This window comes from Mustela nivalis, assembly GCF_964662115.1.
Source record: "Mustela nivalis genome assembly, chromosome: 12".
Classification (NCBI taxonomy): Eukaryota; Metazoa; Chordata; class Mammalia; order Carnivora; family Mustelidae; genus Mustela; species Mustela nivalis.
The window spans coordinates 36,319,591-36,346,259 of NC_139031.1; the positions used below are offsets into that span (position 1 = coordinate 36,319,591).

The 26,669-nt window shown below is 38.6% G+C and overlaps 1 protein-coding gene across 5 annotated transcripts in view; it reads left to right on the forward strand.

Moving 5' to 3' along the window:
- Positions 1–26,669, forward strand: part of DOCK4 (dedicator of cytokinesis 4) — a 431,090-nt gene that overhangs the window by 312,467 nt on the left and 91,954 nt on the right. For all 5 annotated transcript variants that reach the window (XM_082693075.1, XM_082693074.1, XM_082693076.1 and 2 more), the window contains 3 exons: positions 1,743–1,870; positions 4,464–4,598; positions 17,360–17,458. In XM_082693075.1, the coding sequence (XP_082549201.1) occupies positions 1,743–1,870; positions 4,464–4,598; positions 17,360–17,458 (362 nt within the window). The remainder of the gene's footprint in view (positions 1–1,742; positions 1,871–4,463; positions 4,599–17,359; positions 17,459–26,669) is intronic.

A 26,669-nucleotide genomic window follows, 5' to 3' on the forward strand; every position in this document is an offset into this window, starting at 1 on the left:
CTGTTGGAAGAGCATGTGACTCTTGATCTTAAGGTGGTGAGTTCAAGCGCCGCTTTGGATGCAGAGATTACTAAAAAAAGATAAATAAGTTTTTTTAAAAATACGAAAAATAAACAGAAAATACTAGGGATCTGAAGATTAAGGGGGCTAGAAATACAAAAATTGGATAAGAAAAATTCTTAGAAGAGTTAGCACCCTGCCCCTGTCCCCTTCTCTAATTCAGCCGAAAATGGTTAAATTCACTATCTGAAGGAAGTGAATGAGGTATGCCTAGATTCAAGAGATCAGGCACTCTAAATTTGAGACTGAATCACCACACCCTATCGCTGTTAAACAGAGAGACCCCTACCGGCCCCTTCCATTCTTGATTTCAAATGACTAAAAGATGATGGTTTCGTGCTCCCCCATAGAGGAGATTATCAGATTCCTCTGTAGAGAAACTGACCAGCCCAAGAAAAGACATATCAGATTCTGAAATTTGGGGGTCCCCTGATGAAACATCTGGATGCCTTCCCACCCTGCTGTGAAGCTTCCCCAGTACACAAGCTTGCCAACAGGCACACAGTTGTGGTTCCCCCCCGGCCCCAGTTAGCATTTTGGTGCCTTGCTTATCAAGACAGACAACCAACAATCATCAGATACTTGTAGAAATACCTTTAATGTGAAAGCAGAGGCCAAAATGCAGAAACAGAAAAAAGAACTTGAAAGAAAACAATCGTTTGAGGAGATAAATAAATAAATAACAGAATTGTCTCTGACTAACTCAGAGAGAAAATCCATGAAACATGCTATAAAAGGATATCACTCAGAGAAATAAACAGGAGTGTCTGCATAATGAAAATACAATACCTCTTCTTTGAAAATTATTAGGAATTTCATGCTGGGAGCACAGAGCATGAAACCAGGTGTGGGGCTGTTCTGAGCACAGGCACCTGTGTGAGCACACACCTGTGACACCAGCCTTGGACATAAGAAAGAACTCTTGGAGATTAAATAAACGAGAGCAGGAATAAGAAAGTTGAAGAGTTAGAAGATAAGGAATTTGGACAAAAGGATGAAAAAATGCTCAAGAAGATGGTTTAAGACATTCATGATATAAATGTAGTCAGAATTCCAGACAGAGGACAGAAAAACTAGAGAGAAGGAAATAATCGTACAAGTATTTCAAGCCAAGTTCCCAGAGCTGAAGGACATGAGTTTATAGATTTCAAGGGCCAAGGCAAGGCAAACAATTAGAGAATTTTGAATTATCAGGGATAACTTCCTGAAAACTTTCAAAGAGAGAGAAACCAAAGCAAAACAAAAATGGGGTCATGTGCAAAGCATTGGAAATTATAATGGTAGCAAATGCAAAATGTTGCTTTAGCCAGAAATTGTGATAGGATTTTTTTTTTTTTTTTTTTTTTGGAGACTGGGAAGAAGAAAAGAGGCTAACTCTACTGTAGTAAGAAGTCAGTAGATGGTCCATCTCAATGAAAAATCAAGCATGCCATGTAGATATTGGGAGGTAAAACAAATAATTCAAAAAATAACCCATTTCAGCACAAGAATCAAAGGCTTCTTGAGTGCAGGAATCATAGATTTGGGAAAGGAACCGCTGTTTTTCAGTATCCGTCATGTACCATTTAGAGACATGTGTTAATCCTTTAACAATTACAGTTAGATTAAAGAGTAGATAAGAATTGGAGTGGGGTCAGCGTGGGTCTGCACAGATGTGACGCTAACGTTTCTTCTCTCTCCAGATTCCAGGTACATCCTCTTGCCCGTCGTGTTACATCACCTCCACATGCACCTGCAGGAGCAGAAGGACCTGATCATGTGCGCACGTATCCTTAGCAACGTATTTTGTCTCATCAAGAAAAATAGCTCAGTAAGTAAATACAGGTCAGAGTATGTAGTTCCCATCAAATGACTTTTGGAAATAAAAATGCTCAAAGTCCTCAGAGAAACCTCACTAAGCGTAACCCTCTGAGACTCTCACTTTTATTTCCAGCTGGGTTGGACATTTTGCTTTTGTTCTGAAATAATTTTTTTTCATCTTGTAGGATTGCTATAACCCCAAATAACCTAGGTTTCCTAAACTTGTATTTCGAGAAAGAACTGAATACCCAGTGAGAAAAAATTAGAACTCTCAAAGCCTCCCACATGTATCTTTAATCTTGATATGCTGAATTCTCTGTGGCAAGAATAAATTACTGCCTGTGAAGTGAAGCCTTTTTGGACCCAGTCTGTGGAAGGCTGCATGGTGGTGGTCCGAGCTTGGAATGGCTCTCGGACCCTGCCCTGCAGAAACTGTGGAAACAGAGGAAAGCCCCGGGAGACCGAGCGTATCTTACACTATAGTTATTACTCAGCCCCAACGGTGATCACTAGAGTGTTGTGGATTTGGGAATTCCTGTGCACATACCTGATGCTTGCTGCAATGCTGTTACATTATAGAATGCAGGGCAAATAGAGAAAAATCACAGACTTCCTTAGAATTGGGGACAAGTCTTTGAGTATTCATGTCCGTGGCTCAGGGCTCACGGCCGATGTGAAATTCACATGTAAAGGATGTCCTGTTCTAGCTCCGGCAGTTTGCAGGTGTGAATTGACGTATACTCGTCTTTGACAGCTTGTCCAGAGCAGTGTTGGTTGTCCCGTGTCTCTCCCTCCTTGCTACTACTCTGCTACCGTCTCCCCATGTTTGTTCCTCGTACTTAATGATCGCCTTCTGAAGCGCTCAGTGTTGAGCTGGCATGGAACCCCAGTGGAAGGAACGGAGAGAGGGCCCCAGGCCTGTGGAAAAAGAGTTGGTACTGGAGAGGAAAAGGGCAGAAGCTGTGTTTGAAAATGTAGTAAGAGAGGGGTGCCTGGGTGGCTCAGTGGGTTAAGCCTCTGCCTTTGGCTCAGGTCATGATCCCAGGGTCCTGGGATTGAGTCCCACATCAGGCTCTCTGCTTGGCAGGGAGCCTGCTTCCTCCTCTCTCTCTCTTTCTCCCTGCCTGCTTGTGATCTCTCTCTGTCAAATAAATAAAATCTTAAAAAAAAAAAAAAAATGTAGTAAGAGAGACCTGCCCAGGGAGGGAGGACTGATTTTTGCACATCCCCAAGATCCTAGGCCCCAAAATCGAGCTGGAACTGGCAAGAAGAGTGATGACAAGGAAAATGTTAGTTTTGCTTTAAAACTTTCCTGTATAATTCTGCTGAGTGAGGGGATTCACTGCATTAGACTGAAAACAACTATCAACAGTAGCGGAAAAGACTTTTTATTTTTTATTTATTTATTTATTTATTTATTTTAAAGATTTTATTTATTTGACAGGGAGAGATCACAAGTGGGCAGAGAGGCAAGCAGAGAGAGAGAGAGAGAGAGAGAGAGCGAGGAGGAAGCAGGCTCCCTGCAGAGCAGAGAGCCCGATGTGGGACTCGATCCCAGGACCCTGAGATCATGACCTGAGCCGAAGGCAGAGAGGCTCAACCCACAGAGCCACCCAGGTGCCCCGGAAAAGACTTTTTAAAAATTTCTCCTGTCTCTTTCAGTTTGGAAATTGCAGTCACCTTAGACTTACCTGTTAAGGAATTCAGAAGAGAAACTCTGCTCTGCAGGAGAAACCTTGGTAGTTTTCTTTCAATTGTGAGAAAGTTTATCATGAAACCCTGGCCAGAGAGGTGTTTAGACTCCCACTTTGTAACAAAGTTTTTGTTTGTTCCCCTGGTTCTGTTTTTGGAGAGGCAGTCTTGGTAGGGAGCCTTTGGACACAGAGTTTTGTCTTTGCAGGTGTAATAAGAATCTAACTCTATTAAAACATACAGTCAGTGCAGAGTAGTTTGGGTTTCTCTCTCAGGTCCTGGGGGCTTGGATACAATTTTGCTTTAGGGAAGCAGTGCCACTGATCTTAGATCCAGTCTGGAGCTCATGGTGCTCGTCTATACTGAACGCTGTTTGCTCGTGTTACATGGAGAGTTTTTTAAAAATCATTCTTATGGGAATAGTCATTTGCACTAAAAAGGGTTTTGGAAAATGACCTTTGCAACTCAAGTGATGAGAAGAGGATATGTAAGCACAATCTGAAATCGAGACAGTTAAGAACATTGGGAATCAGGAGGGGCTTTCCGTCAGCAATCCGACTCAGAGAGGCGAACTGCCTGGGCCCCATTACATGCTGTGTTCATGCGTAGCTGGTGCTCTTAGTGCATCTGGTTTGCTTTCCAGGACGTCACCCCACCTTTCATTTGTGTGTCCAGCAGCCACTGCACAGCCTGCTCTTGGGTAAGCTGTGAACTTCTCTGTGCCTTTTCTGTAAAAGAAGGTCATGGACGTAGGTGACGTAGGTGAGGTCCCGTTCTGTCAAGTTCGCTAGTCCTCTGATTTTTTGATTCTGTGTTTGGAAATGTGGGGTTTTTCCCTTCTTTTCCACTAGAGAGATTAATAGGTATATGAAGCCACCATTTCCTGAGCTTTTTATTTTTTTTCCCTTCAGGAGAAATCAGTGTTGGAGGAAATAGATGTGATAGTGGCCAGCCTGCTAGACATCCTGCTGAGAACCATATTGGAGATCACCAGTCGACCTCAGCCATCCGGCTCCGCCATGAGGCTCCAGTTCCAGGATGTCACTGTAAGAGCATAAAGCAAATGGCCCCGAACAGAGCATAGCGGTGCTTGTAAAAGCTTCAGTCACTTTCAGGGTGGGTTGCTATAGGAAACTGGGAAATCTGGCTCTGGGAGAATGACCCTTGTGTATTTCGAAGATACACGAAGTTAACTTGCATTTTGCCAGGGAATGAAGATAAGAAACACTGTTTGTTAAAAGATCTTGGATTAAGATTTAATTTCAGAAAGCCAAATTTGTTATTAGTTCTCACTTTTCTCAATTTAATTAGCCTGTGATTCTGTGTTCCCAGTCCTCTTGGTACTTTTCATTCTCTTTTTATCCACCAAATTGCTTGAGGAGAGGAGACTAATGAAATAGAGAAACAGGAGTCAGGTGTCCTGAGTTCTAATTCTGGATTTCTCACTGTGGATAGTAAGGATCTTAATTTGGGGATGCCTTGGTTTCCTTAGGTATGAATTGAGAAAGTTTGACAAGGTAATTTCTAAGTAACCTTCAAGCTCCACTATTTTATGAGTATTATATAACATGATTTATAAAAAAATTAAGAAACAGTATATCTGATAGTTTATGTATGTGTATGTATTTTTATGTGTGTGTGTCTATAGAGAGAGATGGATTGATGATTGGGTGGATAGAGTCTATTTAAAACTCACATTCAGTTCACCAAGAATGGTTTTTTTGTTTTTATTTTTTTTAGATCTGATTAAGAATATTCTTCCAAATATCCAAAATGGCTGTAGATGCTATAGTTTTCATATATTTACAAAAATGTCAGCTTTTGCCATTCTTAATATAAATCATCCACAGAAGAACCTTTGTCTTAAGAATGTTTGCTCAGCCCCTGATGAAAATAATTTTTATTTCTATTTAAAAAAAAATAAGAAGTCTGCCCTGACTCTCCTACCAAGTTCTCCTGACTGTTTCAGGACGGCCACGTTGTGCTGAATTTTATTTTCTCTGCTTTTAGAGCTGAGATTAACCTGAAGAAACCAAGCTCTGAGTTTGGGAAATAAAGTTAAACTCTCTCTTTTGACCAACTAAGTTAAAGATACTATGAAAACTTTCTAATATATGTAATAGCTCTATTGCCTCATTAAAAGAAAAGATAAACCAAGCATTTGAGTTCTCCATTTCACATGGAAAGTGGTACCTGCATCGTGGGTTCGGCTTCGTGTTTTTAGCGCAATGCTTGGTCCAAAGTAAATGCTCAACACATATTGTTGCTGCTTAACACTCCTGGGGTTCATTATGGATTTGAAGGTTTGGGGGTTTTTTATGTTGAATTTTTTATTTTGTTTTTTCTTTTTTTTTTTTTAGTTAAACTTGTTATTTTGTGATAATTATAGAGTCACATGCACTTGTAAGAATTATTACAGAGTTGTAGGAAATATTACACAGCTTTTACCCAGTTTCCACAATGATAAAAATCTTACAGAACTATCGGACAGTATCAAGACTAGGATACTGATATTAATAAGTCCAGACACAGAATATTTCCGTGGCCCCAAGGATCCCCCGTGTTGTGTTTCCAGTCAAAACCACTTCCTTCCCATCTGCACCTCCTCCTTAACCCTGACAATCCCAAATCTGTTCTCTGTTTTTATAATTTTGTCTTTTCAAGCATGTTACAGAAATGAAATCATACAGTAAATAACCTTTTGTAATAAGCTTTTTTTCTTTAACTCAGAATAATTCCCTGGAGATTCATCCAAGTTGTTTTATATATTTATATATTTATACATCTTATTCTTTTTATTGCTCAGTAGTTTCTATGTTTTGGATGTACTACAGTGTGTTTAACCATCACCCATTGAAGACCACCTGGGTTGTTTCCAGATTTTGGCTATTACGAACAAAGCTGCTATAAATGTTTCTGTGCCAGTTTTTACGTAAGCATAAGTCTTGATTTCTCTAGGATAAATTCCTAGGAGTGTGGTTGTTGGATTATATGGTAGTTGCAGGTTTAGTTTAGTTTAGCTTTTTTTTTTTTTTAAGATTTTATTTAATTGAGAGAAAGAGAGAGTGCAGCACACTCAAGCGGGGAGAGGGGCAGAGGGGGAAGCTGGATCTGCACTGAGCAGGGAGCCCCACGTGATACTCTGTCCCAGGACCCTGAGATCATGACCTGAACTGAAGGCAGACGCTTAACTGACTGAGCCACCCAGGAGTCCCTGCCTGTTTAGTTTTAGTTTTTGTTTTTGTTTTATATTTCATTTGCTTATTTGAGAGAGAGAGATTGAGACTGAGAGAGCAGTCTCTCCGCCAAGCAGGGAGCCCGAACTGTATTCCATAGTGGCTGTATAACTTTACATTCTCATGTACACAGTGTGTGAGTGATCCAATTTCTCACTGCCCTCTTCAGCATTTGGGGTTGTTGGTTTTTTGGTTGTTGTTGTTGGGGGTGGTGGTGTATTCTGTTCCTTACTGTGATTTCAGTTGGCATTTTCCTAATGACCAGTGATGCCGAACATACACTTTCATACACTTGTTTGTCACCAATATATCCTCTTTGGTAGAACATCTCTTCATGTCTTTTTCCCATTTTCTACCCAAATTGCTTTTTACCATTGAATTTTCATGGTTCTTTATATATTGCAGATACTAGTCCTTTATTGAGTATGTGGGTTATAAATATTTTCTTCCTCTCTATAACTTGTTTCCCCATCCTCTTAACAAGGTCTTTTGCCAAAGTCTTTATTATTGATGAAGACCACTTTATCAGTTTTTCCTTTCATAGATCATGTTTTTGATGTCAAGTCTAAGAATTCTTTGGTCTAGCCCTATATCCTAAAGTTTATCTCCTAAGTTTTTTTTTCCTAAAAGTTTTAACAGTTTTATATTTTACATTTCAGTCTACAAACCATTTTGAGCTAATTTTTGCAGAAACTGTGCCAGATAATCTAACATTCTATTATGTCTATATTGACATGTATTAATTGTCTTTTTTCATTAAATTTAAGCTCTTCCTGGTCCTTGGTATGATACGTGATTTTTAATTAAAGTCTGGACATTTTTATAAGACTGTGAATCTTACTTAAGCCTTCTGTTTTAGCTGGCTTTATGTGATACCACTTGGCAGGGGAAGGGGAAGGGTGCTAACTCATGATGGCCAGAGGTGGAATTTCGTGTTCCCCACATTGTCTTCACTAACAACATCGGGCATGAAAGCACCGGCTCCCGATTTGGCTTTCTCTAGGGAAGATATTAGGGCACCCTTACATAGCTTTGTGAGCATGGAAGTCTAAGCTCACCCTTTGGTGTGGGTGAGACCAAAGTCCTTTGTGGTCTTCACCTGGAGTAGAGCAGTTAAACTTTTGTCTTGCTTAACTGTCCTTTACTTGGTCTTTTGGCGAAAGAGAGTAGACTTTTGTTGTGTGTAATTGTTGGTGTAACTGGCCAGCTTCTTCAGCTCCAGGTGTGAGATACCCAAAGCAGAAAGAAAACCCAGAGAATGTGGTACTTTGTCCTTCCTCAGCTTCCAAGGACCCTGGCCAAACTGCTCTCTTTTCTCCACCTTCAGACTCCTCTTCTGTTTGTTCTGTATCTATTAGTGAGGTTTGTAAAGTAGTACATAGCAGGAGGAATAGGTAAAAGTATATCTACTCCATCTTCCCCAAAGCAGAAAAAAGTTCTCCTTCATTATGATTTTGATGGTGACATTTTAATGGCTTCCTGGCAATGGAGCTCTAACATAGTCTTAAAATGGTAATAGCCTAGCAAACTTCAGAGCAAATGTTGGCTGTGCATAAGGACTGCCTGAGGTTGGAAGCTAAAACACATTTTCAGACTGCTTTGTATCCAGAGGCAGTTGTCAATGACAGATCTCTCTGGGGCATGCCTGGCCTTTAGGCCTTCACAGTATAATAATCAATGCAAATTAAGAGACTTGAAGGCAGTGAAATCAGGTTTGCAGAGGACACTGGGGGTAGGGCCAGCAGGATGTTCCTCCATTGTTCCGAATTTTAGGAAAATCACATAAGGAGAAACTTTCCCCAGCATAGCCATGTTGTACCCTCCCCCGTTTTGCAAAAAATCAAACTCTCTCAAGGTATGTGGTTTGAAATTTGCTGGGAAACATCCATTTGGATTATTTGGCTCCTTTGGTTTTATGCTGTAAGACATTTTTTTCAGGGGAGTCAAGCTGATCTGCTTTGAATCCTCTTTTGCAACTTTATTATCTGCAGGCTCTTGGGCAATTTACAAATACCTCTAAGCTTCTCTTCCTTTGTCTTTAAAACAAAAGGTGGGGACTTGGGTGGCTCAGTCATTGAGCATCTGCCTTCAGCTTAAGTCATGATCGCAGGGTCCTAGGATCCAGCTCCACATTGGGCTATCTGCTCGGTGGTGAGTCTGCTTCTCCCTCTCCCTCTGTGTGTTCTGTCTCTCTCTCTCTCTCTCTCTCTCTCTCTCAAGTAAATAAATAAAATTTAAAAAGCAAACAAAAACAAAAACAAACCAAGATAATTGGACCTCTCTCAAAGTTAGTGTGAGGATTTCATCACATGTGTAAGGGTTTAAATAATATCAGTTTACTTCAGTCATTATTGTGGTAGCAGCAAGAGTCACAGTAGTGCTATTATGACTGCTGAATAATTATACTGTTGTATAGTGAAGAGCATGCACTGGTCATTCACAGAATCAGTCCTCTGTGGGCACTGAAGACTTAATTTCTTTACCATTTGCTCATGGAGAACAGGCTCTTAGAATAAGGTCTTTACGTGGTAGTCCTACATTGAACACTTCCAGTCCTTGCAGAAAGTGCCCGCAATAAGTGGACATCCCGTGGGTGAAAGCAGTTCCCACAGCATGTCATGGCGGAATGTTCCAGTTCTCCTGCAAGTCACATGGCTGTCACCCTGCCTCCCCATAACACTAACAGCAGGACTGACTTCTGCTGCATCGTAATTCTAGATAACAGTAGCCTTATTTTTACTATTTAAAGAGATTGTACTTTTTGTTCCTTTACCAACTGTTCTTTAAATTTTAAAATGCTCTCTCTTGCTAGAAAGAAAAAATAAAAGACCATTGTAATCTGTTCCTTTCAAAAATCTAATTGTATGTGGAAGCAGATTTAATACAGCAGCATGAGCATGTATGGCCATTTGCTCACACCCTCAACTAATTGGACTCCAAAGTTCCTTGCAGTTTATAAATGCGTCTTTCTTTGCCCGTAATTTAGTTTGGCACCATTTATGGTACAGGTAACTCAAGTCAACATTGGCCATGTCTAAGAAAGATACACTGGTCTAAACTTTCCATGTACTGTGGGCTTCTGGTTGGGGGAGGGAAAGGGATGCAGAATTTTTTAAGAAGTTTCTGGAAAGGGCGCCTGGGTGGCTCAGTGGGTTAAGCCGCTGCCTTCGGCTCAGGTCATGATCTCAGGGTCCTGGGATGGAGGCCTGCAGTGGGCTTTCTGCTCAGCAGGGAGCCTGCTTCCTCCTCTCTCTCTCCGCCTGCCTCTCTGCCTACTTGTAATCTCTGTCTGTCAAATAAAATAAATAAAATCTTTAAAAAAAAAAAAGAAGAAGTTTCTGGAAAAAATAGTGCATGTGTGTAACAGAAGGTTTCATAAGGGCCATTTTTGTATGAGAATACTGTGAATTCACCAACAGTGTGAGTACTGTGAATACTCTCGTTATTCACAGTTGTTGATAGAAATACCTTCTATACTCAATGTATACATAAAACGGATGCAAGCCACTAAGACACATAATATTTTAAAGGCAGTGTATGCGTAAATAACTCCCACACTTAAACAAAGCTGATCTTGGCCCACAAAGGTTTTCATTTATTCTTTTTAACAAATGTTTGAGTCTTGGGTTTTCTTAAATTTTTTTCACATTGTATTTATTTATAAGAGAGAAAGCACAAGCCAGGGGACAGGCAGAGGGAGAGGAAGAAGCAGACTCCCCACTGAGAAGGGAGCCAAATGTGGGGCTCGATCCCAGGACCCTGAGGTCATGACCTGAGCTGAAAAGACTCCCAACCAACTGAGCCACCCAGTCACCCTTGGACACTTAAAATATTTTAAAACAAACAAATATTATGTTATTGACAAAAAATATTTTAGTAAAATATTGGACATCTAAGCCTCTTTTTTTGGAATATTGTTGACACACAATGTTATATTAGTTTGAGGTATACAACTTAGTGATTGGACAAGTTTATGCCTTATTCTGTGTTCACCCCAAGTATACCAAGTATACCTACCATCTGTACTCTTGCATTGCTATTAAAATTCACTGACTATATTTTTTACCCTCTGCTTTTATTCCTTTTATTCCTGTGGTTTACTCGTACCATAACTAGAAGCCTGTATCTCTCTCTCCTTCACCCATTTTTTTCAGCCTTTCACTCCCCTCCTCTACCCTCTGGCAACCATCAGTTCTCTGTATTTATAAGTGTGATTCTGCTTTTTGTGTATTTATTCATTTTTTTAAAGATTCTATTTGTGAGTGGACTAATGGTCTTTCTCTTTCTCAGTCTGACTTTTTTCACTTGGCATAATACCCTCTAGGTCCATCCAAGTTGTCTCAAATATCACATTCCCATCCTTTCTTATGGCTGCATAATACTCCATTGTGTACATGTACCACATTTTCTTTATCCATTTGTCAACTGATAGACATGCAGGTTTCTTCCATGTCTTGACTGTTGTAAATTGTAAGTAATGCTTCAGTAAACACAATGGTATCTATATCCTCTTGAGTTAGTGTTTTTGTTTTCTTTGGGTAAATACCCAGTGCTGGAATTATTGGATCATATGGTATTTCAACTTTTAATTTTTTGAGGAATTCCATACTGCTTTCCACAGTGGCTATACCAACTTACATTCCCACCAACAGAGTGTGAGGATTCCTTTTCTTTCCCACATGCACTCCCAACAATTGTTGTTTCTTATCTTTTTAATTTTAGCCATTCAAACAAGTGTGAGGTGATACCTCATTGTGGTTTTGATTTGCATTTTCCTAAGGATGAATGATATTGAGCATCTTTTTGTATGCCTGTTGGCCATCTGTATGTCTTCCTTGGAAAAATGTTTATTCAGGTTCTCTGCCTATTTTTAAATCACATTGTTTGTTTTTTGTGTGTTGAGTTGCATTATTTATGTATTTTGGATATTAATGCCTTATCAGATACATCATTTGCAAATATTTTCTTCCATTCAGTGTGTTGTCTTTTTGTTTTATTGATGGTTTCCTTTACTGTGCAAGTGCTTTTTATTTTGATATAGTACCAATAATTTATTATTTTTATTATTTTTTTAAGATTTTATTTATTTATTTGACAGACAGAGATCACAAGCAGGCAGAGAGGCAGGCAGAGAGAGAGGGAAGAGGAAGCAGGCTCCCTGCTGAGCAGAGAGCCCGATGCGGGGGCTCAATCCCAGGACCTTGGGATCATGACCTGAGCCCAAGGCAGAGGCTTTAACCCACTGAGCCACCCGGGCACCCCCCGCCCAATAATTTATTTTTGCTTTTGTTTCCCTTGCCTTAGGAGATATACCTAGAAAAATGTTACTATGGCCAGAGGGCATCTAGGCTTCTTAACAGGTTAAATATGCTTTGAATTCCTAAATAGATTAAGTGAATACATAAAATGACATTGCAGAGTAGATATTCAGATTAATAACACATCAAAAATGTGCCAAAGATTAGATACTAGGGTAAGTTGTTTGTAGTCTGCAGCAGATGTGACAAATATAGATAATAACCTGGATTCAAGGAAGTGTTCCTATGTACACTGACTGTAAATACGTAATGAAAGTCTATTGTTTTTTGAATAACTCTTCTTATTACTAAAACTATTGGAATAATACATTATTCTAACTTCAAGGCATGTCACTATTGACAGGATGGTATATTTTAGGAGTAAACATTTTAAGAATATTAATCTAGTCACTACATTAGAGATAGTATAGCTAGAATGTAGAAAAAACTAAGAAATGAGAGATTCAGTGGGTTTCTACTAAGTGGATTTGCATTTTTAAGTTGAGACTTACTGGAGAGGTTAAAAAGTCAGACATTGGTTATCAACTGAAAGATTTTTTTTTTTTAACGATTTTATTTATTTATTTGACAGATAGAGATCATAAGTAGGCAGAGAGGCAGGCAGAGAGAGAGAGAGGAGAAAGCAGGCTCTCCGCGGAGCAGACAGCCCGATGCAGGGCTCGATCCCAGGGTCCTGGGATCATGACCTGAGCCGAAGGCAGAGGCTTTAACCCACTGAGCCACCCAGGCGCCCCTCAACTGAAAGATTTTTATATGCCTATTTATATTTGAAATATAACCTCAAACTCAGGTATATTTCCTCTATGAAATCAAATCAGTCTGAGCAGGTAGGTAGAAGAACCAGAGATACATCCCAGCTTCACCGTTTTCTAACTGTGAAACCTGGGATAAATAACTTAACCTTAACAGATCTTACTGTAAAATGAAGTTAATAGTATCTACTCAACAAGGCTCTAGTAAGGAATGAATTTGATAATAAAAAATGCAGGGATGCCTGGGTGGTTCAGTGGGTTAAGCCTCTGCTTTCAGCTCAGGTTATGATCCCACGGTCCTGGGATTGAGCCCCACATCTGGCTCTCTGGTCAGTGGGGAGCCTGCTTCCCCCTCTCTCTCTGCCTGCCTCTCTGCCTACTTGTGATCTCTCCCTCTCTCTCTGTCAAATAAATAAATAAAATCTTTTTTTAAAAATGCAGTAACTTACACATAGTGCTATTCCATAAACAATAATGTTGTCCTAATGTCTTTTTTAAGCTTTATTAAGATGTATTACATCTTAATAATGATGTAATATCTTATTACATCTTTATACATCTTTATTTATGTAAGATGTTTTGACATTCCAAAAATTGCATATATTTAAAGTATACAACTGCTAAGTTTTGACATATGTGTATATACCTGTGAACCATCATCAAGATAAAGGACATGTCCATCAATTGGAAAAATTTCCTTGTACCTCCCTCTCTTTCCTTCCTCTTGCCCTCCCCCATACTACCTCATCCCCAGGCAGCCACTGCTCTGCTTTCTGTTACTACAGATAAATGTGCATTTCTAGAATTTTATATGAATGGAATCATATGGTACATAGTTACTGTTAGGTTTTTTTGGGGGGAGTGACATTTCTACCTTTTCCTCTCAGTATAATTATTTGAGTTTCTTCATTGTTGTTTTATGTAGCAGTATTCATTCTTTTTTAATGCTGAATAGTGTTACATTATATGGATATACTATAATTTGATTATTCACTCACCCTTTAGTGGACATTTGGGTTGTTTTTGGATTGGACTATTCTGTTCTATTTATCTATTTTTTCTGTTTTGACACCAATTACAATATCCTAACTACCAGAACTTTATAATAAGTCTTGAAGTCACATAGTATAAGTCCTTCAACTTTATTCTTTTTGAATGGTGTTTTGGCAATTTCAAGTCCTTAACATTTCCATATGAATTTTTAAATCAGCTTGTCACTTTCTATGCCACAAAAGACCTGATGTGATATTGATTGGGGTTATCATGAATCTGTATATTAATTAGAGAAGAATTGACACCTTAATTGTATCAAATCTCCCAATTTATGAACATAGTATTCATTCTATTTATTTAGATCTTTAATTGTTCTCATCAGTGTTTTATGATTTTCAGTGTGTGAATCTTTTGTCCTATATATCACTAAGTACTTAAATGTTTCAGTAGTATTATAAATTATGTTATTTTGAATTTAAGCTTCCAATGAACCATTTCTCATATGTAGAAGTAAAATTGATTTTGGTACATTGATCTTATATTCTGAGACATAGATTAATTCAGTTAAGTAGTTCTAGTAGCTCATTATAGATTTGATAGCATTTTTTGTGCACACAGATATGTTAAGTGTGGATAAAGAGATTTTTTTATTCCTTTCCAGTATATATTCCTTTATTATTTTTTCTTGTTTTATTGTATTGGCTAGAAACCAATATAAAGTTGAATAGAAGTGGTATCCTGTTTAAGCTTTGCAATGTCTGAAAAATCTTTGTCTTTCTTTTTGAGGGATTTTTTTAGGTAACGGTCTTGATTGATAGTTGTTTTGTTCTTTCAGTACTCTAAAGATGTTGCTCCAAGGTCTTTTGGGTGGTATTATTTGTAATGAGCAATATCTTGCCCTTACCTTTGTTCCTCTGTATGTAAGGTGTCTTTTTTGCACCGACTGTTGTTAATATTTTCTCTTTATCTCTGGCTATTTTATTATAATGTACCTTAGTGTATTTTTTTCATGTTTCTTGTGCTTAGGAATTGTTGAAATTTTTTAATACATAACATTATAGTTTTCAGAGAATCTGAAATTTTTCCCCTTATTTTTTCAATTACTTTTTCTATGCCCTCCTCCTCTTTGAGTTCTCCAATTACATATATATTCTGCTACTTGAAGTTGTTCTTTAGTTCACTGATGCTTTTTCTTTTCTTTTCTTTTCTTTTTTTTTTTAATTTTGGAGAACTTCTACTGTCTTCAAGTTCAGTAATCTTTTCTTCTGCAGATGTCTAATCTGCCACTAGTTTTACTAAGTAAATTTTCATCTCACACATTAAAGTCTTCATCTCAATTTGGGTCTTTTTGTTTTCTTTCATGTCTGAAGTTAATATGTTCAAACTTTCCTATAGCTTCCTGAATATATAAACTATGGTAATAATAGCTTTTTTGTTTTTTTAAGGTTTTTATTTACTTATTTGGCAGAGAGATATGGTGAGAAAGGGAATGCAAGCAGGGGGAGTGGGAAAGGGAAAAGCAGGCTCCCCCCTGAGCAGGGAGCTCCATATGGGAATCGATCCCAGGGCCCCGGGATCATGACCTGAGCTGAAGGCAGGCACTTAACGCCTGAGCCACCCAGGTGCCCCAATAATAACTATTTTAATGTCTTTTACTGCTAATTCTATTATTTATGTCATTTCTAGGTCCGTTTTTATGGATTTTTTTTCTCCTCATTTGCATCATTATTTTTTCCTGCTTCTTTGTATTCCTGGTAATTTTTCATTGAATGCCAGACATTGTGAATTTTATGCTGTTGAGAATGGATTTTTAAAATTCTTAGAAATATCTTTGAACTTTGTTCTGGAATGAGGTTAAATTTTTTAGGAACTTTTAAATTTTTTCCTATCTTGCTTATGAACTTTCTTAGGTAGGGTCACAGCAGCATTTATTCCAGATGTAATTTTTCCCTTCTGCTGAGAAAAGATATTTTTTAGTATTCTGATGCCCTAATATGGCAAGGTTTTTCCAGTCTTGCTGGTGAAACAAGGATACTATTCCCAGTCTTGAGTGAGTACCAGGTAGTATTCTATTTTCTTTTGGCTTGTTATTTTCCTAGCCTTGGATTGTTTCCTCACACACGTGCACTAAAATATAAATCATTGTGCCCTTAAATTTTCCATCTTTTGTGTTAAGTACCACGGGTTTCTTTGTTCATTAGCAAAGTATGATGTTGAGCTTAGAAGATAGATTTCTGCTAGCCTTTACTTGTTAGTTCTTAAATACTTGCCCCACCAAGTGTGCAGGAATAATTATTTGTTATATTTGTGTTACAAACGTTTATCCTCCTGCAATAAGTCAGTCTGCTTCTTTGGTTACCCTGACCTGTAATTAAGTAGTATCTCCAGGCCTCCTTTGGCAGCTGGAAGGGTTATATACTTTTGACTTTCCTGACTTAGCTGCCTCTGTTGGAAAATCCCAATTATGAAAGCTTTCAGTCCCTGATTTTACACGTGAGTCTATAACCACTTTCCATGTAAATGTAAAGCAAAACAAAACAAAACAAATAAACAAAAATAACAACCCACCAATTCTCAATTAAAATACATTTTTGTAAATTTACTGTCTGTTACCACTGATTGCTTCTTCTGTTGTGTTCATATTGTTTTAAATGTTATTGTTCTCATTAAAAGTAGTTTTTTTTTTTCTGAGTGCTAAATGTTGCATTAGAGCACAGATATTTTAAGTTAGATGCAAGTGATAGCAATTTTATAGGTCTTTAAATCTAGGGATGCTATTTTTTCATTATTAATTTTTAAGAATGGACTTTTTAGGAGTCAGTCACATAGCACCCAAGCAGAAAATGATGACAGTTAAGCTATTTTTAAAAGGTGTTTGAAACCAACATTGTAATGTATGGCTTTCTCTATAGCCTACCAGTTAGCAGACCACCACTGAGATGAGTTGGAGGAGACTGTTTGAATTCAGAAAGGGAGCTTGAGGTACAGGGAGAGTTTTGGAGTTAGAAAGACGCGTAGATAACTTCAGCTCTTCCACGTTTTAGTGGAAGACTTTGAGCAAGTGTTTTAGCCCACTGAATGTACAATTTATCTTCTTTAAGTAAATATTATACCCCCTACCTCATAGCACTGAAAATGAGGCTAAATGACATAATGAATGAAGGTATAATAAATGCTCAGTAAAATGACCTTACCTCCTTTAAGTGTGTGAAGTTTCCTAGTGAGAAACTTCCACACAAGTCAAAACAAAACAAAACAAAACAAAACAAAACAAAAAAACCCTCCTAATTTGAAAATGCATATATACCAAGTAACTGGTATTCATCACAGGGAGAAATTTTGACTATAATATTATGGTTACTTTAGATTTAAAAGACTTCATAGAGTGACTTAAATCATAGTGGTTTTTTTTCAGTGTTCTATTTGAGGGCGGTTCAAAGTAAGTTATTGATGTTCATTTCATTTTTACTCTTAATAAAAAATATGCTTTTTTTTTTTTTTAAATTAGGGGGAGTTTGTTGCTTGTCTCCTATCCTTATTACGACAAATGACAGATAGACATTATCAACAACTTCTTGATAGTTTCAATACAAAGGAAGACTTAAGGGTAAGTAAGTTTTTAAAAAATTTCCTATGTCTTTGTAGCTTTCTTTGTTCTCATTCATTATTGTTAAGATAGTTCCCTGACAGTTGTTTTACCTGTTTGTGTTAAATTCTGAGCTGTTTTTTCTCCCGTTCATCCACATGTCTGACTATCTATCTTGGCTCATTAAGATTTCAACTACTCAAGCAAAGCATTTAACTTTTATTTTATACAAAGACATAGGATTTGAAATACCTGTCAGCAAAATTCAATAAACTAAAACAGAATCACAGACTTAATGAGACAAAAGCAAATAGGCTAACTCTAGTTAGGAGGACTTGGAAATATTGCCTTTAAAGAAGATAAGGGTGAATATATAAATATATTAGCAGATTTCATCCCTCTAAAACCACAATGAGGACTTGTGGCTACAGTGTTCTGACTGGAGAACAGGGTTGTGTTTGATATTCTCTGTCAGCTACAGTCCAATCAATATGCTGTGCTAGTGTGACAGGCTGACATTAAATAGAAAATATTGATGCCAGGTTTATAAAAATGCGATCTTTCCTGAGATTTAGGGAGCTCCAGTGCTTCCTTCACGGTGTTCACTAAAACCTTAGAAGTTGATTGTCCTCAGCTAGAAGAATGACCTGTCATCTGTTCTTATTTACTTTTATTTCTCTCCCATCTCTTGAGTTTTCCAGATACCTTCATAGGTACACCATTGTAATGGAAGGGAGTCTTAACATAGCGGTGGGGGAGAATTATAGGACAGGAGGAACAGTCACACTGCGAGATTTGCATGACCGGAAGCCTTCATAGCACCTCAGAGGAAAACCTGTAGATGTTTTTTAATATAGATCATGCACAGGGATCACTTATCTTTGATCTGGAAGATGTTGCATGACCTTAGAAGCATCTTTCAAAGTTACATTGGAGCAGTTGGCAAGCTGAATCATGAAACAAAGAAAAGGTTTGGGCAGATGTACTCTCTCAAGCAGAAAGTCAGTTGGCATAAACCCATGCCTAAAAAAACGTTTTTCATGTTTATTTTCAACCTTGAGTTTAGAATTAAAAACAGATAAAAGGCCTTAGAAAGCGCCCACTCTATGCACAGAAATTCATGTGGTTAAAAAGGAAGATAATTGTGTAGTCATTACTTTAGAAGTTGAATATTTAAAACAGGTAAGGAACTATTAGGTTTTACGTAAGAAGTCTTGACTTCATGTTTTAAAATTTCCCATAGGAAAAGCTACTACTCATTTTTACAGAGCCTGGGAATAAAACAATAGCAGAGGAGCACACATTGAAAATCATAATTAATCTAGGTATTGAGTTTTATACCTTATTATGCATGTTAATAATAATAAAGCAAATGGAAGTCATGAATAAAGTGTTTTATGTGGCCTTTCCTCATTTCAGTCAGCCCACACCTTTTCACCATTTCCCACTTCAAAATTAACTGGGCCTTTGGGCCAGGAAAATTATTGAGTGCTCTTAATTACTTCATCTGTTCTTTAAGCAATATCGATTGAGAAATTCAGGAAACTACTGGTTTTGTTATGTAACCAGGTACAAATTGTCCAGTCCCTGTAGGGGGAGAAATCAGACAGGTAATAGGCATTGACCCCCCAGGTAGTGAACTCCCAGGGTAAGCACATGGTGCTTGAGAACATCTGGGAATTGCTGCCAACCCAAATTCATGACAGGAGGAAAAGTCCCCAAGGGAGGTCTCAGCTGAGAACTAAGAGATGAGTAGGAGTGTTCTGGACTTACCTTTGTCTAGGACATTTAGATCTCTCAGCTAAAATGATACCAGGATGTGCTAACTGACAAAGCACTCTCTATGCCACCTTTGTAACAGTTATTCAAACCCAGAATGTTTTAGTTTTATTTGTTTGTATGAATCCCCAACCCCTAACTACTAGATTATAAGCTCCTTGGCATGTGAAGCTTTGGTTGGTTCACTGCTGTATCCTCAGATCCCAGAACATACTCACCACCATTGTAGGCACTCAAGAAACATTTGTTGAAACCATAAGAGACTCTTAATCTCACAAAACAAACTGAAGGGGGTCGGGGGGAGAGGGATAGAGAGAGGGGGGTGGGGATATGGACATTGGAGAGGGTATGTGATATGGTGAGTGCTGTGAAGTATGTAAACCTGGCGATTCACAGACCTGTACCCCTGGGGCTAATAATACATTATATGTTAATAAAAAAAATTTGTTGAATGTTTGATAGAATATAAAATATGAAGCAGAGAGTTGTAAGACACAAGGCTGTGTGGGGGCTTTATTTTAAAGACATTTGGAAGTTGTAGATGGTTTTAAGGAAGAAGGGAGAGCCATGATCCCATTTGAGTTAAGAAAAACCTGCTGGTTGCACTATTGAAAATGAATTAGCCAAGAGGGGCAGAACGTATACGGGAGGCAGAACCGTATAAAGGATCTGATGCAGTCTGTACTAGAAATAACTATGGCCTGAAAGTGAGATGATCATGATGGTAGTAGATTCTGGGGACATTTAGGAAGTTGAATTGGCAGGTGCTGGTCACTCAATTTATAAAGAGGTGGAGAGATAAGAGCTGAAGATGACTCCCAAGCTCTTTAACAACTGGCCAGTTGTTGGTGCCATTCACTGCAAGGGGAACCCCAGGAGGTGTGGGTGTACAAGTTAGGGAGCAAACATAAATCTGGTTTCAGCTAGAGTTTGGTCACCTGAAAGACATCAAAATGGTCATGTCTCATAGACAGTGTCTACAGTTTAGGAGAGAAAGCTGGACTGCAGATGTGGATTTGGAAATTGTCATTGACATCATTGGGAGTAAATGTGATCATTCAAGGAGAGTGTAGACTATGTAATTGAAGGGATCTGAATAGAATCCAAGCATCAAGGAGGAAGAAGTGTTGAACACTGCTTGCTGTTGCAAGGAGGTGTGGTACGATCCTAAAAGGATCCTTTAATCTTGTCAATGAACTCGATGAGCAATTTCAGTGCATTGGGGAGGGTAGAAGCCAAGCTGTCATGAATTGAGGAATAAAAAGAGAAAAAGCCACAGTAAACTTAATACCATGTTCCAAGGAAAGGAGGATCAGGTGTTTACTAAAGGAGAACTTTGGATATCATAGGAATATTCAGGATGGAGGAGACGTAAGCATGTGTAAATAGCAACAATTAGAGCTGGTAGAGGAGAAGCTGAAGGTGCAAGGAAGAAGTGCACGAGGTAGGAAGGTTCCCTGAGAAGGCAGCAGGAGGGGACGGAAGTAGCCTTGACAACGAAGATCACTTTCCCAGTGAAGAATGGGAGTGGAGTAACTGGGATGAAGGCAAACTCAAGGTCACTTATTTTATTAAAGGCTAATTAGTCATCAGATTTTAATCCGTATTTTAAAAGTTCAGAGGTCACCTCTTAACAGATCTATTTTTCTTAGTCTCCTTTTTCTTCAAAGCCAAATACCCGCTTATGCTACTGAAAGCTACATTACAGGATCTTTCAAAGAAGAGTAACACCAGTCCACTGTCCCTTATGCGAAGTCCTAATACCATTATTTTAGAAATTAGAAGCTTTGACATTTCAGGAAGATAATGTGTACATACATACTGTATATGGTATAGGACCTCTAGTAGGATTTGGGATAGCCACTATAATTTAACATCTTAAGATTTCTGCAGTTAAAAAATACTCTAAGTGGGATTAAATGAAAACTAAATAATTCAAGTCAGGTTTTGCTGCTGAATGGATTATAAAACCAGAATTTTTAGAATACTTTGAGATTTTACTCTGGTAGTAAAGAAACTGAGGACTTCTAACAGCATACCCTTCTATGAAACAACACATGCAAAGTACTGTTCTAAAAGACTGATTCATATTAACTCATTTAATCCTCAATCCCCTGAGGTAGGCACCATTATGATTTCATTACAAATGTCAATTACATGATTCAGTAGACATCTATTGAGCACCTTGGCTAAACATTAGGGATATCAACACTAATAAAACAATCTCTCTTAATGCTTTAATGTTATTAAGAGCATCTAAATCATTAGGTTATAAATGAGTGGGATGTATAAAAACAACAATGGCAGTCTTAGAATACCTCCTCACCCTCACCCCTACCTGCACCGCCATGGGCCTTGCAGTGCTCAATGCTTTTCCTGCCATGCCTCATTTTACTCCCCACTAACCTGCCCCAAGCACCTTCCACACCTGCAAGGAAGTAACTGAGAGGGCCTGGAATTCTATTAACATTGGAGCTCTTTGCTCAGGCAGCTAAACTCAGCTTTTTCTTAAACTTTAATGAGGTTTGTTCAACCAAGATCTTTGCCGTCAAATTGCATAAAATTTCATTTGTCAACTCCTTAAAAAGTAATAAGGCAGTTCCAGTCATGAAGTGGGAATAAAAGGCCAAATTAATGGAAGGAGAGTTATTTGGAGGTTTTGTATCTACCTTTAGGTTAGAAATGGAATATATATAAGGGAACTGTATGTAAGGAAACGTGCAGCTTAGTAAAGTGGTATTTAATGGAAAATTGTAGCTGATCCTGGGATTAGACACCAAAACCCCCATCTTACCTACTGGTTAAAAGTGATAAAGTATGTCTCCCTCCCTTCCACACACGTGCATTCTCATCTCCAGATGTAGGTACTGTTGACACATAAGGCTATATCCTCACATAGTATTTTTTTTAAAGCTTTTATTTATTTATTTGACAGAGAGAGATCACAAGTAGATGGAGAGAGAGGCAGGCAGAGAGAGAGAGGGGGAAGCAGGCTCCCTGCTGAGCAGAGAGCCCGATATGGGACTCGATCCCAGGACCCTGAGATCGTGACCTGAGCCGAAGGCAGCGGCTTAACCCACTGAGCCACCCAGGCGCCCCTCACATAGTATTTTTTCTGATCTATATATATTCACACATTTTTAATGGACTCCTATTATTCGTATTAGTTGCACTTTTTCACACAGTAATATGGCATGAATATTGTAGAGCTCAGTATATCATTTATTGCACTGAATCATACTATATGGATGTTAATAATTTAATCATTCCCATTTTGCTGGGCATTCAGGATCTTTCTTATATTTGCCCAGAGAAGGTTACAGCAGGGAACATTGTGACACACATGTCTCTGTGGACTTGGGCCCTTATTGTTGTAGAACGAATTCCTGGAAATCAAACTGTTGGATCACGGGATATATGCATTTTAAATCTTCCTTGGTACTGACATATTATACATTGAAATATTCTTTTTTTTTTTAAAGATTTTATTTATTTATTTGACAGAGAGAGAGAGATCACAAGTAGGCAGAGAGGCAGGCAGAGAGGGAGGGGGAAGCAGGCTCCCTGCTGAGCAGAGAGCCTGAAGCGGGGCTCAATCCCAGGACCCTGAGATCATGACCTGAGCTGAAGGCAGTTGCTTGACGGACTGAGCAACCCAGGCGCTCTGAAATATTCTGATAAATATTTTTGTTGTTTATCTCTAGCATCTCTGCTTTTTTCTTTCTTCATATCAATTCAAAGAAAGATTTGGCCTAGCATTTCACAGTGGTTTTCTAAATGAAAACAAATTTAAAAGTACGGAGTTCCCATATCTATTAAGGTTATTGGTGTTTTAACTCCATTCTTGTTTGAAGAATCAGGATGTCTCCAGTTACTGTTGGAGTGGCTTCTGGCATTTTGAACAGCGTGCCTCTCCTGGGTTCTCAGGGGCTCTCTGTGAGTGGTTTGAGTCACAATGTCAACACAACTGTGTAGGAGCAAGGACCTGAGGGCTGGTACTCTGCATTGTATAGACCTTTCCTTCTTTGGAGCATAGCAGTATTTTAGAAATGAACAAAAGCAAAGACTAGGAAGTGATTAGAGTTGTTGTTTTTTTTCCTCCTTCTACAGTCAGTAATGTTTTATTATACACCCACCTTCTGCTGAGGGCTAAAGCTTTGTCCATATCCGTGGTATTTCTTGTACATGGAGAGCAGTAAGTCTCCTGTTCTTTGTTGATTGTGACTTTTCACATAGAACAGTGGGGATCCTGCTTTAAGCATGTGATTATACCTGTTCTGAAAGTGAAGTATGGCACCTTGACAGCCTTTCATTGTCGCCCATATACTGGCCCCCAGCTTTGAAAAAGCCCATCTGATCAAGTCACAATCCAACTTAAAAACCCTGAGGACTTCACGTCACCTGTGGGACAAGGTCCAGTCTCTGCCGAGTCATCCCCGTCCTCAGTCTACCTTCCATCCTCATTATCCTTCACCCTCCTCCAAACCCCTTTCACAACAGCCACTTAAAATTACTCGCATATTCCTAGCCAACTATACAGTTTTTAATTCCTCAGAATCATTTTTTTTGTGTGTCTCCCTGAAATGCCTAGTCTACCATTACTCACTCACTTGAATTGCTTTATTTTACCCCCTATTAATCCCTCCCTGATTTTACTTTACTATAAAATCCAGCTCAGGAATCACTTTCTGTACAAAGTATTCACAGAATATGGCAGCCCCTAGCCCCACTCTTTCCCACCCTCCCTGATAGCACCCAGCGCTGCCTTCTAAATGTTCTTTCCTTGGATCCTTGATGACTATGTTCTGTGAGAGTAGGGACCATGTCTTTGTGTCCTAAGCACAGAGCCTGGGACAATATATCTCTGTTGAATGAAACAATCCTCTTAATAATGTCTGCATACCTCATAAATCATCTTTTTCTGTACATTTATTCCAATTTATAGTATTTATAGTATTATTAAAAAAAATAGTTCTCTAGCTCTTGAAGACTGAAGACCACTTGAAGGTTAGTTTTGCATAATATGCTTACATAGTCACCTTTAAGGTTATGAATTTCAATGTGATAATAATTATTCACACCCTTTAATTAAATTCAAACCCCATACCAACGCTGTTACACATTTGAAATTTGTGGCAAGTTTTTAAAACAATATTTGACTATACTTTAAATTCTAAGTGAAGAAAATGTGTTCCTAGGAGGCTCTGTTCCCTTCCGTTGCTTTTGACATAAGGAGACCCTGTCGTGGCCTGATGCTTTCTTTTCTTGAGTTCTTAACTCATGTTTCATGAACTTGGAATTCCTCCTCCTGTGTCTCACTCATTCTGTTGTATAAATTTCATTTCTTTCTTCTGCTATGCTGATACCACAGAATGCCGTGTCAACACCAAGCAGTTTTTGGTACAATATCGTCAGGAAATGAGTGTAAAACAAATTTCATCCTCTCACCCAACTGCCTAAAAACCTCTCACTGCCTTACATTGCCCTCAGGATAAATTTCCACATCCCTTACCATGGAGCAGGAGTGAGATCTATTTACCTTTTTTTTTGATCTTCCATCCCCATTTCTCGCCACTCCCCAGTGCAGTCCAGGCAACCCTGGGTTGTCTCTTGCCTTTAAGGCCTGCTGGTAGTCTTCCCTCTGCATGGAATACCTGGTCCTCAGACTTTGCCTCGTTTGCAGCACTTGCATAGATCTGTGTGGTGTTTAGATTAACGTTCTTCTCTCCCGCCAAACCGCACGCTTCCTGAAGGCAAGCATCCCCTTCAGACTGCTGTGGTAAGACATGTAGCAGACACTCCATAAATAAATAAATACATACATAAAAGAATGTATCTTTTTGCATTCAAATAAAATAAAAAGAATGTATCTTACCCCACTAGGTGTCCCCAGCGTCTAACACAGTGCCTGGTACATAATAGAGCACTCAGTATTTATGAATGAATAAATGTTAGTGATGATTTCTAAAGTCATAAAAAATTGCTCTTGCTTTCTTTTCTGTTTGACTGTGGGCATTCTTATTGTTTTGGTTTTCACATGATCTTCCTTACTTGAACCTCTTGCACTGAAGAAAAAAGTGCTTCTATAAAGTACTACCTCGCTGTTCCTTTATCTGTTTCGTACCCTGATCAGAATAAAAACAGTAATGCAGTTAAGTTACCATATTGTGCTATTTGAAGTAAACAAACAAAAAAGAAACTGCTCCCAGGCTACCAATTTTAAAGTAGCAGCACATGAAACACCTCCTTGTTGCTATCCAAACAGGAATATTATTTTAGTAATGTTCTTTTTTTAAATTATAGGCAAGATCTGTTAGTTATTGTTATGTGTGCAAAATAATTTCATATAGACATGCAAAAGCACCCGTTCAGTGAAATGATCAGAGCTGAGAAGTACTTAGGGCAGACTGGGAAACCGCAGTGGATTTGAAGAGGGCAGGCAGGGGGTGTTGAAAAATCCAGCATTCGGGTATTAGTGCTTTAAAAGACTGGAACTGAGTTGGAATGAAACCCGTTGCATGGCAGCTGAGGGTAAATCCTTGCTGAGCTCTATCTCATAGGAGGGTCACAGTAGAAGGTTTTTATGTTATCCTCTGACAAAACATCGTCAGATTGCCACAATGTGTTGGGTTCTATAAAGATAGAAGAAGCTTGCTTGCATGGATACCATAGGAAGCTATTTGAAAGACTAAAAGGTTTTCTTATGGGAAGCAAAGATTTATGTCACTACATGGGTGTTGGCCCAGTGTCGCACATCACCACACCTTTTATTCTGTGAGATTAGTGGGAATAAGAAAACAAGATGGCACTGAAACAGATGATCTATGTTCAACTCTTCCACCTGGGAATAACTTTCCCTTTGACCCGAGCACTACAAAAGAACAACCAAAGTTGTCAGCCCAGAAGTTAGATGTCCTGCCTGCTGTAGCCAGTTTTTCAGACAATTCTGCCCCATGTGGCTGCTGCTGCTGCTGCTGCTGCTGCTGCTGCTGCTTCTTCTTCTTCTTCTTCTTCTTCTTCTTCTTCTTCTTCTTCTTTTTAATTAACGTATAATGTATTATTAGCCCCAGGGGTACAGGTCTGTGAATCGCCAGGTTTATACACTTCATAGCACTCACCACATAGCACATACCTTCCCCAATGCCCTGTGCAGCTTCTGTCACTCTCTCCTTCCTCCCCCCATACACACACTCCATTACTAAGGGTGCTACCTCCAATTTCCAATTCTCTAAAAGGTTTGAGGGATAATGATGAAATTTCAGTATTTTTTAAAAAAAGATGAAATTTCAGTATTTTAGAAATTAAGCTATTCGTAAGTCATTGTGAACCATGAGAAGTGACTCCCACCTTCATGATTTTTTTTTAAACATCTATCTAATTTGAATCTCCCTGATGGCTAGTGATGATGAACATTTTTTCATGTGTCTGGTAGCCATTTGTATGTCTTCATTGG